This window comes from Rosa chinensis, chromosome 5 (genome assembly GCF_002994745.2).
Source record: "Rosa chinensis cultivar Old Blush chromosome 5, RchiOBHm-V2, whole genome shotgun sequence".
In the NCBI taxonomy this organism is placed as follows: Eukaryota; Viridiplantae; Streptophyta; class Magnoliopsida; order Rosales; family Rosaceae; genus Rosa; species Rosa chinensis.
The window spans coordinates 14,695,958-14,711,760 of NC_037092.1; the positions used below are offsets into that span (position 1 = coordinate 14,695,958).

Below are 15,803 nucleotides of genomic sequence, written 5' to 3' on the forward strand. Positions count from 1 at the left end.
GAATAGTCAAGAAATCGTTGTCTTTCACCAACCATGAGCTTATCTTTATTCGATACTTAATTAATTTGAAAAGAACGAACCTGCCCCTCATTTTTACTGGTTCTTTGACTATTTCGCTGTGCTTCATTTGAAAAGTATATCTTTCAAGACAAGGAAAAAGAATACATGAACATCACAATCATAATCCTGTGTTTATGAAAGTCATTGGCTCTGTGTGGGGATTTCCAATCTCCTAAATTTGCTAGGTAATTTTGTAAAAAAATTATAGTTTCTAATGATAGGAAAAAAGCATCTGCATGCTAATTTCATGCATATGTACGTTGTTACTGAAGTTAGAGTTACAAATAGGAAAAAAAAAAAAAAGCACAGATCTGGAAGATAGAAGTCTTCATTTTGTTAAGAGTTCTCCCTGCTATATAAAAAAATAAAAATAAAAAAAGCAAAGATGGCAAGAGGAGATATGCTACCATTTTGATGTAGTCACCAAAGAAGCAGGTGAAGAGGGAATGCTCTCTTTTTAAAAGTTGAACGGCTGGGATCGTTACTTGGCCAGTAGGGAGTGAGCAATAGCTTTTGTAAGAATAAGAATAAGAGCACTCTTTGGTGGAAGGGAAGCAGAGTCCTTCGGTTATTTGAGTTGCAAATTAATGGCTACTGATGAAGGCACTGATAACAAATTAGGAAGGGTGTGGGTTTTGGATCAGCAGTTTGATCAACCCATGGATGAAGAAGCTAAGAAGCTTAGAAATCCATATAATGAAAAGGTATACCTCTTTCTCTCTCTGGAAATACTCTTCCAAGTTCCAAAGCCTATTACCTCTTTGACTTGTTCATATCTGGAGCCCAATTGGATTTTTTTGTTTTTCTCATGAATTCAGAAATTATATATATGAAATTGTGCAAATTCCAGAGGCTATTAATTAATCCTTTAGAAGGAGGCAGATCTTTGTACTTGATTGTGTCTCTTTCATACTATATGGTGTTGGAAAACATATAATTAATTTAGTACCAGCCATTGGGTAGATACTCGATACAATTAACAGATTATGAAGATGTTGTATTGTTTCTGAACTAGCTTTGCTCTTTTTGCTGATTGATTTTTGTTTCCTCCAGAAATTTTCAACATTAATGGTTATGCAGCTTGCATTTCAAAGCCTCGGTGTGGTCTATGGTGATTTAGGCACATCTCCTCTCTATGTGTTCTACAATACATTTCCTAATGGAATTAGTGACCCGGAGGATTTAGTTGGAGCTTTATCTGTCATCATATATTCCCTCACTCTAATTCCCCTCCTGAAGTATGTTTTTATTGTCTGTAGAGCAAATGACAACGGTCAAGGTAACTGATCGATCTCAATCAATATATTACTTTACTAGTTCTCTGCGCTCCTAGAATCCATACATAAGCTTGACTTTTCCCTCTATACCTTTTTAATCTTAGGCATTACCACTGAATTAATGCTGTGCTCAAATAATAATTCTAGTTGATCTTTATTTGGTTGTTCAATAACGGAGACATTACATTGAAATAATGTCATGGCTTTGTTATCATGTTGCGAGTAATGCAGTTCGTTAGCTTCTTCTCTTTTCACTCTCTTAAATTTAAAGCTGATTGATTTCCTTATTACTGTCTTCTGTCGTAAAGTTAACTTTGCATACAAAATTTTGCTCCTGATTCCGTCAGACAGAAATTAAAGATGAGATTTTTCGTTCTGTAGTTCTAAGGCTATCAACTGTTGGGAAACTTGGCTTTATACTTAATGATGCTGACTCATAGTTCCAGTACTTAATGATGCTGACTCATAGTTCCAGAACTTCCAGTAAAAGTTAATTTTGTCCTGAATATAAACTTAAGCTCCTGATGGTTGCAGGTGGAACATTTGCTCTTTATTCATTACTCTGTCGATATGCAAACATAAAGGCTATTCCGAACCAAGACCATACAGATGAGACTGTAACAACATATAGTCATTCCACATTTGGGGAGCAATCATTTGCTGCACGAACCAAGACATGGTTGGAGGGACAAGCAATATTGAAGAACACTCTTCTAATTCTTGTTCTAGTTGGTTCCAGCATGGTGATTGGGGATGGGATTCTGACTCCAGCCATATCAGGTATGCATATCTATGATAGATAATTCCTATTTGTGAGATTTTAGTAAACCATGGACATGCTAGAAGGAGGAATTGAGGACTGTTTTATTGATTTAAAGCTTATGTGGTTAACACACCTTGCATCCTTCTGTTGAGTTCTTAGAAGAGAACTATCAATGAACTTTTGTTGTAAAGAATACCAACATATGGTTAACACTATTATATAAACCCTAGCACAGTCGACATGTGTATTTTTTCCCTAGAGGCAATGCACTTGCACCCTGATCAATTATAATTTTGACGACTACTTTTTTCCTTAGTTGTACTGTACAGAGTATTTCACTGCAACATTTTATACTATGTGAGCATTCAATGTACTGTGCTAATTTCTAATAGTATGATTCCCTCTCAGTTCTATTAGAAGCTGCTTAGCCATATTTAGTCAGTTCAGTATAAATATCAACCATACCATCTTTTTCAGTTCTGTCAGCAGTTGGTGGGATCAATGTGCGCCGCTCTGAGATCAGTAATGGTATCTTCATACTCTTGGATATCTTATTTGCATTCCTTGTCAAATTTGCAACTCAATCTATCAAAATTTTGAAATCTAATTATATGTATACTTCTATTATGCAGATGTAGTTGTGTTAGTTGCTGTTGTTATGCTGGTACTACTGTTTACAGTGCAACACCATGGTACAGACAAAGTTGTTTGGTTGTTTGCACCAATAGTGCTCCTTTGGTTTCTCTTAATAGGAGGGATTGGCTTGTTCAACATTTGGAAATATGATAGTACCGTTCTAAAAGCTTTTTCACCTATGTATGTATATCGATTTTTTAAGAGGGGAGGAAAAGACGGTTGGACATCTCTAGGAGGTATTATGCTTACCATAACAGGTAAATTTCTTCTATGGCATTACAACAGTAACCAATTTTCCATTTTCTGATCTGTACCTTATTATTATTATTTTCCAAGAAATTCAAGCAATTTTTGAACCCTTGCAGGAACAGAAGCACTCTTTGCTGACCTCTCCCATTTCCCAGTCCCGTCAATACAGATAGCTTTCACATCAGTTGTATTTCCTTGCCTTCTTTTAGCATATTCTGGTCAGGCTGCCTATCTCATGAAGAATTCTGATAATGTGTTAAATGTTTAAGTATATTGGTATTGAGAGAGATTGATGAGAGAAGTGTATTTCATTATAGAGAATAGGAGCCCTATATATAGGGATTACAAAGTGCATAATCTAATGTTACAAGGAATACCAATCCGTGTAGGATTGGGAAATCTAGAACCTTCTCTCCTATTCCTATTCCTAGTTTGATAAGGCACACTAAACTTGATTTTCCTTCAACACTCCCCCTTGTGCTGCTCAAACTTGGTGGTGACGCTTCATCCGTTGCCTCGTTAAAAAACCTTGCCAGGTAACAAAAACCCTGTGGGACAAAAATAATCCTGGTCGAAGGACAAAAAGAGCACAACACGTCCTTCACTCTTCGAGATCGAACATGTAGACATCATAACTCCCCCTGATGTCGATATCTCCCCCTGATTGCTACAATCGTGGGAGTTCGGATAACTTTCTCAATCCGATGCTCTTCACATGTTTCTCGAAGGTGGATTTAGGTAACGACTTAGTGAATAAGTCCGCTACATTATCCTCTGATCGGATTTGATTCACTTCAATCTTTAGAAGTGATTGTTGTTGCTGATTATAAAAGAACTTAGGCGATATATGCTTGGTGTTGTCGCCCTTGATGAAACCTAACTTCATTTGTTCAATACAAGCTGCATTATCCTCATAAATGCATGTAGGTTCATCTGTGGTAGACTTCAAACCACAACTTCCTTGAATGTGTCGAATTACAGACCTTAGCCATACACATTCACGTACAGCTTCATGTAGAGCAATAATCTCTACATGATTTGAGGAAGTAGCAACAAGGGTCTGTTTTGTAGACCTCCAAGATATCGCAGTGCTTCCCATGGTAAAGACATAACCTGTTTGGGAGCGACCTTTGTGAGGGTCAGAGAGGTACCCTGCATCAGCAAAGCCCATCAAGACATCATTGTCGTTTTGATGGAGGGAGATAGGAGGACGCCGGCCACCATGAGCAGCGGCGGCGCCGGCGCCGGCAACATGGCCGGCGGCCATTCCATGGACGGGGGCGTTTTGCCTTTTTGGGTCCGATCCCAATTTTCCGTCATTCCTTTTCTCTCTGTAGGGATAGAATAGGCCCATATCAATCGTACCTCTTAGGTATCGAAAGATGGTCTTTACACCAATCCAATGGCGGCGTGTTGGCGCAGAGCTGTGTCGAGCTAACAAGTTCACTGCGAATGAGATATCCGGTCTTGTGCATTGAGCTAAGTACAATAATGCGCCTATTGCACTTAAATAGGGCACTTCGGCCTCTAGGGGTTCTTCGTCCTCATCCCTTGGACGAAACGGATCTTTTCCGGGCTCAAGACTACGGCCGATCATGGGAGTACTTGCAGGCTTTGCTTTATCTTCATTAAAGCGCCTTAGAATTTTCTGAGTATATGCAGACTGATGGATCAAAATCCCATCACTACGGTGCTCGAGCTCTAAACCGAGACAAAACCGTGTTTTCCCAAGATCTTTCATCTCAAATTCGGATTTCAAGTAATTAGCAGTTTCCTTCAACTCATCTAGAGTTCCAATTAGGTTCATGTCATCGACATAAACTGCTACGATTGCAAATCCGGAACTTGTTCTTTTAATGAACACGCATGGGCATATTTCATTGTTAATATATCCCTTCCCAATCAAGTAGTCACTTAGACGGTTATACCACATCCGTCCGGATTGTTTTAATCCATATAGTGAGCGTTTTAATCTTATTGAAAACGCGCTCCGTGGTTTAGAGCCACTTGATTTGGGTAATTGAAGTCCATCTGGAACCTTCATATATATCTCTGAATCTAGATCCCCATAGAGATATGCTGTAACCACATCCATAAGCTGCATGTCAAGTTTTTCGGAAACTACCAAACTGACAAGGTAGCGGAACGTTATAACGTCCATTACGGGAGAATATGTCTCCTCGTAGTCGATTCCAGGGCGTTGTGAGAAACTTTGCGCCACAAGGCGGGCTTTATATCTTACCACCTCATTTTTCTCATTACGCTTTCTAACAAAGACCCATTTATGGCCAACAGGCTTTACACTTGGGGGTGTCTGCGTTACAGGCCCAAATACCTGTCTCTTTGTTAGTGAATCCAATTCAACCTGGATCGCATCTTTCCATTTAGGCCAATCTGCTCTTCGTTGACATTCTTCAACAGAGCGAGGTTCGATATCATCATATTCTATAATCCCTTTCGCAATATGATATGCAAATGCATCATCAATTGCCATAGAATTTCTATCCATCATCTCATGTACACTAGTGTAATTTATGGAGATCTCTCTATTCTCTAGAGTTGGTTCTGACATTGGAGCGTCCCCCAATGATGTCTCTTGGACATAACCATAATCCGGAATATTCTCATGAGATGGATTATTTATATCGATGATTAATGGATTATTCTGTGCCAAACTCGCTTTCTTTCTTGGGCGAGAATCCATCGAACCTATAGGCCTCCCGCGCTTCCTGGCAGGAGCCATGGGCCTAGCCACAACGTCACCATCACTGTGAGAGGGGACGTTGGCGCCATGCTCAAATCCTCTTGAGTTAGCGTCATGTCCTCTAGTTTTAGGGACATCAATCCTTGCAGGCACGTTTGCAGCAGGTATGTGTGATCTCGTCACTTTAGCGATATCAGAAAACGCATCAGGCATCGATTCTGCTACGTTCTGAAGATCGAGAATTCTCCGCACTTCAATTTCAGACTGTGCAGTTCGGGCATCAAGATGAGACAGAGTAGGGACAGACCACGACAATTCCGGTCGTTCCTGTTGAACATTGATGTTCTTATCTCCCCCTAACGACGGGAAGACTGTCTCATCGAAGTGACAATCCGCAAATCTAGCGGTAAAGAGATCGCCTGTCAAGGGTTCTATGTAGCGGATAATCGTTGGAGAATCATATCCAACATAAAGGCCTAATCGTCTTTGAGGACCCATTTTGGTACGTTGTGGCGGCGCAATAGGCACATAGACTGCACACCCAAATATGCGTAAGTGTGAGACATCAGGCTCATACCCAGTAACCATCTGGGACGCAGAAAAGGGTTGAGTGGCAGTGGGCCTCAGACGAATAAGCACAGCTGCATGCAATATTGCATAGCCCCAAGCAGAAATAGGGAGATTGGTGCGCATTACCAATGCCCTAGCGACCATTTGTAGTCGTTTAATGGCGGCTTCTGCGAGACCATTTTGGGTGTGAACATGAGGAACAGGATGTTCAACATCAATCCCAATGGACATGCAATAATCATCAAAAGTCTTTGATGTAAACTCTCCAGCATTGTCTAATCTTATAGACTTAATAGGATGATCAGGGTGGTGAGCCCTTAACTTAATTATTTGTGCTAGGAGTTTAGCAAAAGCAGCGTTCCTTGTGGACAATAGCATGACATGTGACCAGCGTGTCGATGCATCAACCAACACCATAAAATATCGAAATGGTCCGCAAGATGGTTGAATAGGTCCACAAATATCACCTTGGATTCTTTGCAAGAATGGTATATTTTCTTTGGTGTCCTTTGCATAGGATGGTCTCGATCCTAACTTTGCTAAAGAGCAGGCTTTGCAGAACGAATAATGGGCTTTCGAAATAACCAATGAGGATTTTGGTTGAGCCATGAAGTCACTTTTGACTTTAGAAGCAGAAATTGGAGTCAGGGGAGCAGGGGTGGCGTCAAAGCCACCCTGGAGCCGCAGGGGGATGGCGGCGCCGGCTAGTGGTGGCCGGACTTGAAGGGGGAAGGCGCCGTGAGGCGCAGGTGCTCCTCCTTGATCCAAATTTCGAGTTTTACTTCCTTTCGTTCTGAAAAAGGGATGTCCGTGTGAAGTCTTTAATATACGGATCATCATGTCACGACCTGGGTGTCCCAAACGGTCGTGCCAAAGCCTATATGTGTCGGAATCCCATAAATCATCTCTCATGACATGGTTGGATTCAATGACTCGAATAGTGGTTGCATACAACCCACTAGAGCGACACATAAGTTTCTCTAAGACTCGTTTATGTCCGTAGTCATTAGAGGTGATGCAAAGGAACTCTTGTCCATTCTCACAATGTGTTTCCACATGAAAACCATTGGCTCTTATATCTTTGAAGCTCAATAGGGTTCTTCCTGCCCTAGGAGCATAAAGAGCTTCGGTGACATTCAAAGTAGTGCCATTAGGCAATATAAATTGAGCTGGTCCTCGACCATGAATCAATTGAGATGGTCCAGCCATCGTAGTCACAGAAGATCGAGTAGGCGCCATCCATAGGAATAGCTGTCTATTTCGAAGGATGGTATGTGTAGTGGCACTGTCCACGAGGCATTCGAGCTCTCCGGGAAACATACTGAAAAAAATAAAGTTCGAATTTAGAATATTATGTCCAAGACATTTGAATAAGTCGACACTTTATTACTGATAGCCAATGATTACATCAAAGTTTCTTGACTAAAATCTAATCCAATATAAAATCAAATAGTAGACAAATCGTAGTCACTTAATCCGTTCGGTAATTTCAATTTTGTTGTGACCAGGTAAGGTAAGGTGAGATTTTGGTGGAGCGTTGCTCACTTTTAAAACCGTTCTCTCAGATCAAACCTTGCCTAGACATCACAAGTACTCTTGAGTACGCCTAGAGGGAAAAAGTTAATACAATAAGTCATTTTATTGATTTAGGGCATAATTGCCATTACATAATTCTTGGAAAAGTAAAGGACTATACTAATCAAAATCTGCAGCATCCTTGTGCAATTCTTTGTCAGATTTGAAGTCCGCTATGGTGAGATTGACGTCAGCATCATCACCATCTTCTTCTATATTTTCGGCAAAATTGGCTTCATGCTCTCTGAAGTCTCTAAATGCCTTGTAATGCGCAGCCAATTGTTTGCTTGCGTTGCATTGTTTGAACCAGTGCTCACTAGATCCACATCGATGACACATGTCATTGTGATTTCCTCCCTTTAATTGAGGTGCATTGTTTGCACTTGGGTGGCGTCCCCCATAGGAGTTGGCGCCATTCCCACGGCCCTGGGTGGTTCCTCCATGTCCTGGAGCCCCACGGCCTCCTCTCCCACGTTGCCATGTATTGCCACGTGATCGTCCTTCATTCTGACGAGTACCTTCCTTTGTAGGGCGGTTATATGGACCAGAACGTCCGTTGTGTCCCTTATTCTTAGGGTTCCGCTCCTTGCGCCCTCCTTTGGGTGCATTGTTATAATTCACCTCATGAACGCTCTTAGTTCCGATAGGCCTTGAATTATAATTCTTCACGAGGATATTATCATGCTTTTCAGCTACAGACATAATAGTAATGAGCTGATGAAATCTCGTGATCCGTCTAGTATCGAATTCCGTTCGATATTGCTTTGAGAGCAAAATTGCTGAGACGGGGAAGGTGGAGAGAGTTTTCTCAATTAGTTCTTGCTCTGTGACGGGTTGTCCACAGAACCCCAACATGGTTTTGAGGCGTAGAACTTCTGAATTATATTCAGCTACAGACTTGAAGTCGGCGAATCGTAGATTGCCCCATTGAACTTTCAAGTCAGGGAGGAGGGTATCCTTGATATTACCAAATCGCTCTTCTAGCGCGACCCATAATTCTCTGGCATCCTTAATTGCCATGTACTCCAGTCGGAGTGATTTATCCATGTGGCGCCTCATCAAGATGAGGGCGGTGGCATTGTTCGTAGCCGTACGCTCAAATATGAGAGTAGGATTAGGAGCTTGAATTAAGGGTAGGATCCCTTTTGAAGTGAGGTGGTGCTCAACATCCGTGGCCCAACTATGATATTCCGAGCCAGTTGAGGTAAGTGCAGGAAAGTCAAGTTTCGACATCCTGAAATAAGAAGAAGAAATATATTAGTTTCGGAGTTAAAACTTCCACGACAACTAAATATTAAGATTTCCGAGCTATGCTACCAAGAAATCGATTTCCAAGAAAATTGGATTAGACCGAAACAATGATGTTTATAAGGTCATAAATCGATGCTTGCGGACGCTCTTAGTCCGAAGTCTTACGAACGCTCTTAGTTCGTTAATTGCGTGAATCCCCACGATTCCGCTTTTTAATGATCGAACCCACGTTATAAGAAAGGTGGGATGAAGAAGAAGGGAGGTTTTTTAAGTCCCCGAGAAAAAGAAAAATATCAATTTAGGAACTTTAAAACTTACTCTTTTGAATACTTACTTGTATTTGGATCACGCGCGTGTCGATGCAGGCGTGATGGAGCGAAGCAATCCTAGTAGAGGCGTGCAGCGAATGCGGGGCAGCAGGGGCTGCGGTGGTAGTAGTGGTGCAGGAGCAGCGGAGGCAAACTGCAGGAGCAGCAGCAGTGGTGTAGGGCTGCAGGTGCACGGGTGAGTAGGTGGGGCAGCAGCGTGCGCAGGTGTGCGTAGGGAAGCAGGGTGCGCAGGTGTGCGCGGGGCAGCAGGGTGCGCAGGTGTGCGCGCGGGGCAGCAGCGGGCGCAGGTGTGCGCAGGTGTGCGTGCGGGGACGCTGCAGGGGCAGCGTGGGGTGGACGCATGGGCGCGGGGCTGCAGGGCAGCGAACTGGGCGCGGGGGCTCGCTGGCAGGTAGGCAGGCCGAGAGGGCTGCAGGAGCAGGCGGGCTAGCAAGGGGCTAGGTGCTGCAGGGGCAGTAGGCACGCAGGTGGGCAGAGAATTGCAGGCAAGTGCTTGCGGCAGATTTCGGTGAGAAGAATTTTTTTTTTAGGGTTTTTTAGTTTTCTGTTTTTGTGGCTAGAGTCGTGCTGATAACGTGTTTAAGTATATTGGTATTGAGAGAGATTGATGAGAGAAGTGTATTTCATTATAGAGAATAGGAGCCCTATATATAGGGATTACAAAGTGCATAATCTAATGTTACAAGGAATACCAATCCGTGTAGGATTGGGAAATCTAGAACCTTCTCTCCAGCCATATCAGGTATGCATATCTATGATAGATAATTCCTATTTGTGAGATTTTAGTAAACCATGGACATGCTAGAAGGAGGAATTGAGGACTGTTTTATTGATTTAAAGCTTATGTGGTTAACACACCTTGCATCCTTCTGTTGAGTTCTTAGAAGAGAACTATCAATGAACTTTTGTTGTAAAGAATACCAACATATGGTTAACACTATTATATAAACCCTAGCACAGTCGACATGTGTATTTTTTCCCTAGAGGCAATGCACTTGCACCCTGATCAATTATAATTTTGACGACTACTTTTTTCCTTAGTTGTACTGTACAGAGTATTTCACTGCAACATTTTATACTATGTGAGCATTCAATGTACTGTGCTAATTTCTAATAGTATGATTCCCTCTCAGTTCTATTAGAAGCTGCTTAGCCATATTTAGTCAGTTCAGTATAAATATCAACCATACCATCTTTTTCAGTTCTGTCAGCAGTTGGTGGGATCAATGTGCGCCGCTCTGAGATCAGTAATGGTATCTTCATACTCTTGGATATCTTATTTGCATTCCTTGTCAAATTTGCAACTCAATCTATCAAAATTTTGAAATCTAATTATATGTATACTTCTATTATGCAGATGTAGTTGTGTTAGTTGCTGTTGTTATGCTGGTACTACTGTTTACAGTGCAACACCATGGTACAGACAAAGTTGTTTGGTTGTTTGCACCAATAGTGCTCCTTTGGTTTCTCTTAATAGGAGGGATTGGCTTGTTCAACATTTGGAAATATGATAGTACCGTTCTAAAAGCTTTTTCACCTATGTATGTATATCGATTTTTTAAGAGGGGAGGAAAAGACGGTTGGACATCTCTAGGAGGTATTATGCTTACCATAACAGGTAAATTTCTTCTATGGCATTACAACAGTAACCAATTTTCCATTTTCTGATCTGTACCTTATTATTATTATTTTCCAAGAAATTCAAGCAATTTTTGAACCCTTGCAGGAACAGAAGCACTCTTTGCTGACCTCTCCCATTTCCCAGTCCCGTCAATACAGATAGCTTTCACATCAGTTGTATTTCCTTGCCTTCTTTTAGCATATTCTGGTCAGGCTGCCTATCTCATGAAGAATTCTGATAATGTGTTAAACGCTTTTTACCATTCTATTCCAGGTTTGTTCACTCAACTATTAAACATAACACAAACATGTTGGTATAATTAGGTCATGTTTTGTAGTGCAAAACTGTACAAAGTAAAATTCTACTTGTGTAACATGCTGATGAATCAATTTTTGCAGACAGCATATATTGGCCAGTGTTTATAGTTGCTACTGCAGCTGCTGTTGTTGCAAGTCAGTCCACCATAACCGCAACTTTTTCACTAATCAAGCAGGCACTTGCACTTGGCTGTTTCCCAAGGGTCAAAGTTGTACATACATCAAAGAAGTACCGTCACCACATATATATTCCAGAAGTTAATTGGCTTGTTATGATTCTCTGCATTGTTGTAACAGCTGGCTTTAAAAATCAAAACCAAATTGGTAACGCCTCCGGTAAGTTTATCCTCTTTGAACATTGTGAATTACTTTTCTCTTTCTGCATTCAACATTTACGACTCTGCCTGATATTCGATCTGTCAGCCTGCATTCAACCTTGTTCATATATCCTCTAGCTTCACTTTATCAAATATATTTGATAACAAGAGTTAATTAGTCGGGGCTATGGGGTTAGCATAATCTTTTATGGCTTTGACATCCATCGTCGTCGAGCAAAATGTCTAAGCTACAGAGAACTATTCTTTGATAGTTACCCTTCTATCATTATTTTTTCATCCCAGTTACGACTGTTCTGCCATAGCAGTTTGCGTTGATTAATGTGAACCAGGTGAAAAATGTATTGGCAAATCTTGTTCACATTTCTCTTCTTTAACATTAGGGTGTTGTCATATCTTATTCCAAGCTTCCTGGTCAATATAAAAATTGTCAGCTAACATAAACTTGCATGTTGCAACAGGGACGGCGGTTTGTATAGTCATGTTGGTAACCACATTGCTTATGATTTTGGTCATGATATTGGTCTGGCGCTGCCATTTGATTCTTGTCCTCCTCTTCACTGGTTTATCACTACTAATAGAGGGCACTTACTTCTCTGCTGTACTCCTCAAGGTCAATCAAGGAGGCTGGGTTCCTCTTGTGATCTCAGCAGCCTTCTTTATTGTTATGTATGCTTGGCATTATGGTACAGTAAAACGTTACGAGATTGAAGTCCACAGTAAGGTCTCGATGGCATGGATTCTCGGACTTGGTCCCAGTTTAGGATTGGTTCGTGTACCTGGGATAGGCCTTGTGTACACTGAGCTAGCAAGTGGAGTGCCTCGCATCTTTTCTCACTTGATCACCAACCTACCCGCCATCCATAATGTTGTTGTCTTTGTCTGTGTGAAGTACCTTCCTGTCTACACAGTCCAAGAAGAAGAAAGGTTCCTTGTAAAGCGGATTGGCCCAAAGAATTTCCACATGTTTCGCTGCGTTGCAAGATATGGCTATAAAGACATCCACACAAAAGATGACGATTTTGAGAAAAAACTCTTTGCCAGTCTTTTCTTGTTTCTCCTGGTAGAGTCATTGGCAGAACCATCTTCTGGCTCTGATATATCTAGTTTACTTGGTCAGCAAACTAGGCAATCAAGAAGTAGCACGTTCAATAGTATCAGCAACATACCTTACTCCACCGCAGACCTGTCAATTCAGTCGAATGACTCAATCGTCCCGGGTGGTTCTCCACTTCATGAAAACAACACTTTGACATTCTCTGATATTCAGCCAAGCAGCCAGGTGGTCGAAGACGAGATTGATGAGACTGAGTACTTGAACAACTGTAGAGATGTAGGGGTGGTGCACATACTTGGAAACACTGTAGTGAGAGCCAGCAGGAACTCAAACTTTTGGAAGAGAATAACTATTGATTACCTATATGCATTTCTTAGGAAGATATGTTGGGGAAACAGTGTAATGCTTAATGTTCCTCATGAGAGTCTCTTGAATGTTGGGCAGGTATTATATGTATGAGATTAATTTCAATGCCCACAGCCGGTGTAAATTATCTCTGAACTGCCAATATTAACTTTATTGAATGTGTAAGCATTTGTGTACTACATGAGGCCAAGCAGAATTTGGGGATTTAATGGGGGTGGTTCAAGACCTTTAGCTGCACTAAACTATTTTCTCAGATATAAGAAGAAGAAAAATTATTAAATGATCATAAAATAAAGATTGCGTAAGGTAGGAATGCTCAATGATGTTTGGTTAGATTAGAGACTCCTATTATTCAGGATGTGGTACTCTACGAGGATTTTTGTAAGTTACCTTATAAGAATCGAAGTTCAGGTTTAATGTACCCTCCAACTCCGATGCCTAATTTTTTTAACAATAAATGGAACCGAGCGTGAGGCTGAGCCTCCTAGTTAGGCTGGGATCCAAACCTTTTTAAATAATAATAATAATAATAAAGATTGCATAATATTGCCATGAATGTATTCCAAATAAAAAAATTAATCTGCAATTGGGAACTAAGATTGTATTATGAAAAACTCAATAATAGAAAATCAAATTCATAAGATACATATAACAACATAATTGCCCGTGAAGAAACTTTAAATTTCAATGTATAAGAAACAAGACAAAGCGAAACAAAAAGCTTGGGATTATAGAGACATTGATGCATATATGTATGTGTGTGTGTGTGTGTGTATACAGTCCGGCTACGGTGCGGACGTCCGTACCATGCCGATGGTACGGATTTCCCGTTTTCCCCCACTTTCCGATCACATTTTCACATCTTAACCGTTCCATTTTTAGGTCCTAATGTACATTTTCACATCTTAACCGTTCCATTTTTAGGTCCTAATGTATAGATCACCTCTGCAAAATTTCAGCCAATTTGGTGATCATTAAGGCATTCAAAACTGCCAATTACAACAATGTACACGAACGGTTCCGGTTTGACAGATTCGGTTCGTTCGTGTAAATTGCAGTTTGGATGCCTTAATGATCACCAAATTGGCTGAAATTTTGTAGAGATGATCTATATATTACTGAACGGTTAAGATCAAAATATGTGATCGGAAAGTGGCTGAAAACTGGAAATCCGTACCGAAATTTCGGTACGGAGGTACGCACCTGAGAAAAATCCTATATATATATATATATATATATATAAACTTCAATGTATAAGAAACAAGACAAAGCGAAACAAAACGTACCGAAACAAAAAGCTTGGGATTATATATATATATATATATATATATATATATATATTAGATAAAATAAAAAAGACATATATATCTAGATTTGATGGTAATTATTAAAATATAGCGACTTTCTCTCCCCTCTCTCTCGCTTTGCTAGGGTTAGGGTTTTGAGTTTTTTGAGTTGTGCGGCGTCCCACTTCATGGCTGCTGCTATTGCTTCCATGACGGCCAGGTTAGCGACCAAATTGTCGCTCAGAGAGGGTGAGGAACCGGTGGACTTGGGAAACTTTAGGGTTCCAGGGAAGGAGTTTTTTGCTCATCATTTCTACTTGGTGGGGAAACTCAACACTTGTACGGCAGTGGTTTTGGATTCTTTCCGAAGTGCGGTGCGGTCAATGTGGCGACTGATGGGGACCGTGGAGGTCCAACCATGGGGTGATCGTTTTATGTTTACGTTCACTCATGAACATGATGTTGCGCAGGTGAAGAAGGGTGGCCCGTGGGGATTTCAACGTGCTATGATTATGTTGAATGATTACGATGACTTCTCAGAGATTGCTGAGGTGAAGCTTGATTTTGTTTGGATCTAGGTTGTGCTTCACGATCTTCCACCGAGTATCTTGACCGAACCCACTGTCCGGCTGGTGGGAGGAACAATCGGAGAGGTTTTGGAGGTGGATCGTTTGGCTCTTCGGCATGGTGATGCTCAGGTCCGAATTACTTTGGCCATCAATGACCCGGTGCATTTAGATCGTAGAGTTAGGGTTTCGCCCACTGACGTCCTCACTTCGCGGTTTCAGTGTGAGCGGCTTTTGAGGCATTGCAGGTTGTGTGCCTTCTTGAATCATGGAGGACAGATGTGTCCGAGGGAGGATGAGTCGGAGACTGACACTGTGGTGGAGGAGGGTTTGCAGCAGGTACCGGGCCGGCTCTCCCAGCCTTCATGTTTAGGATAACTCTCAACCCTCTCCTTCTTTGCTTTAGACCTTCAAGGTTCCTAACTTACTGAAGAAGCAACAAGTGCAGATCCGATCTCTTCCGGAGTTGGTATCTTCTCCTGGGACTGAAGGCACTTCTGCTCCTATTCTAGTGGTAGGGATGCGCCGCCCTAGGGAGGAGGAGGACGCAGATGATGGTAAAAGAGCTAAACATAGTTTAGCTTTGGTTCCGGCCACTCTGCAACCGGAAAACCTAGGTCTGGAATTCTCCTCTGAAGGTTTGGTGGAGGTGAAGGTGATGTCACCTCCCAAGGTTTACAAGAAGAAGGGCAAGCCTCAAGGACATAGAAACAAAGTTAAGTTGGCGGTGTCTGTGTGTGGTGGCTCCGGGTCCTTGGTAGCCACTAAGGATGGTCCTGGCAGTGTGCATGGTAGGATTGAGGGAGCGGCAGCTTTGCTTGCTTCCCAGGTCGATTAGGAG

General features: G+C 41.5%; 1 protein-coding gene across 2 annotated transcripts; it reads left to right on the top strand.

Moving 5' to 3' along the window:
* Positions 1-200: 200 nt before the first annotated feature.
* On the top strand, positions 201-13,289 carry LOC112167052 (potassium transporter 10). 2 transcript variants are annotated; one of them, XM_024304003.2, is made up of 11 exons: positions 201-764; positions 1,114-1,339; positions 1,872-2,117; positions 2,578-2,628; positions 2,733-2,993; positions 3,102-3,203; positions 10,617-10,667; positions 10,772-11,032; positions 11,141-11,308; positions 11,434-11,688; positions 12,149-13,289. In XM_024304003.2, exons 1-11 carry the CDS (start codon positions 648-650, stop codon positions 13,201-13,203), a joined length of 2,793 nt encoding a protein of 930 aa, XP_024159771.1. In that variant the 5' UTR covers positions 201-647; the 3' UTR covers positions 13,204-13,289. The 2 variants fall into 2 exon arrangements, with proteins under 2 accessions (XP_024159771.1, XP_024159773.1); XM_024304005.2 differs by lacking the exons at positions 201-764; positions 1,114-1,339 and having other exon boundaries at positions 1,986-2,117; positions 2,509-2,628.
* Positions 13,290-15,803: the final 2,514 nt, after the last annotated feature.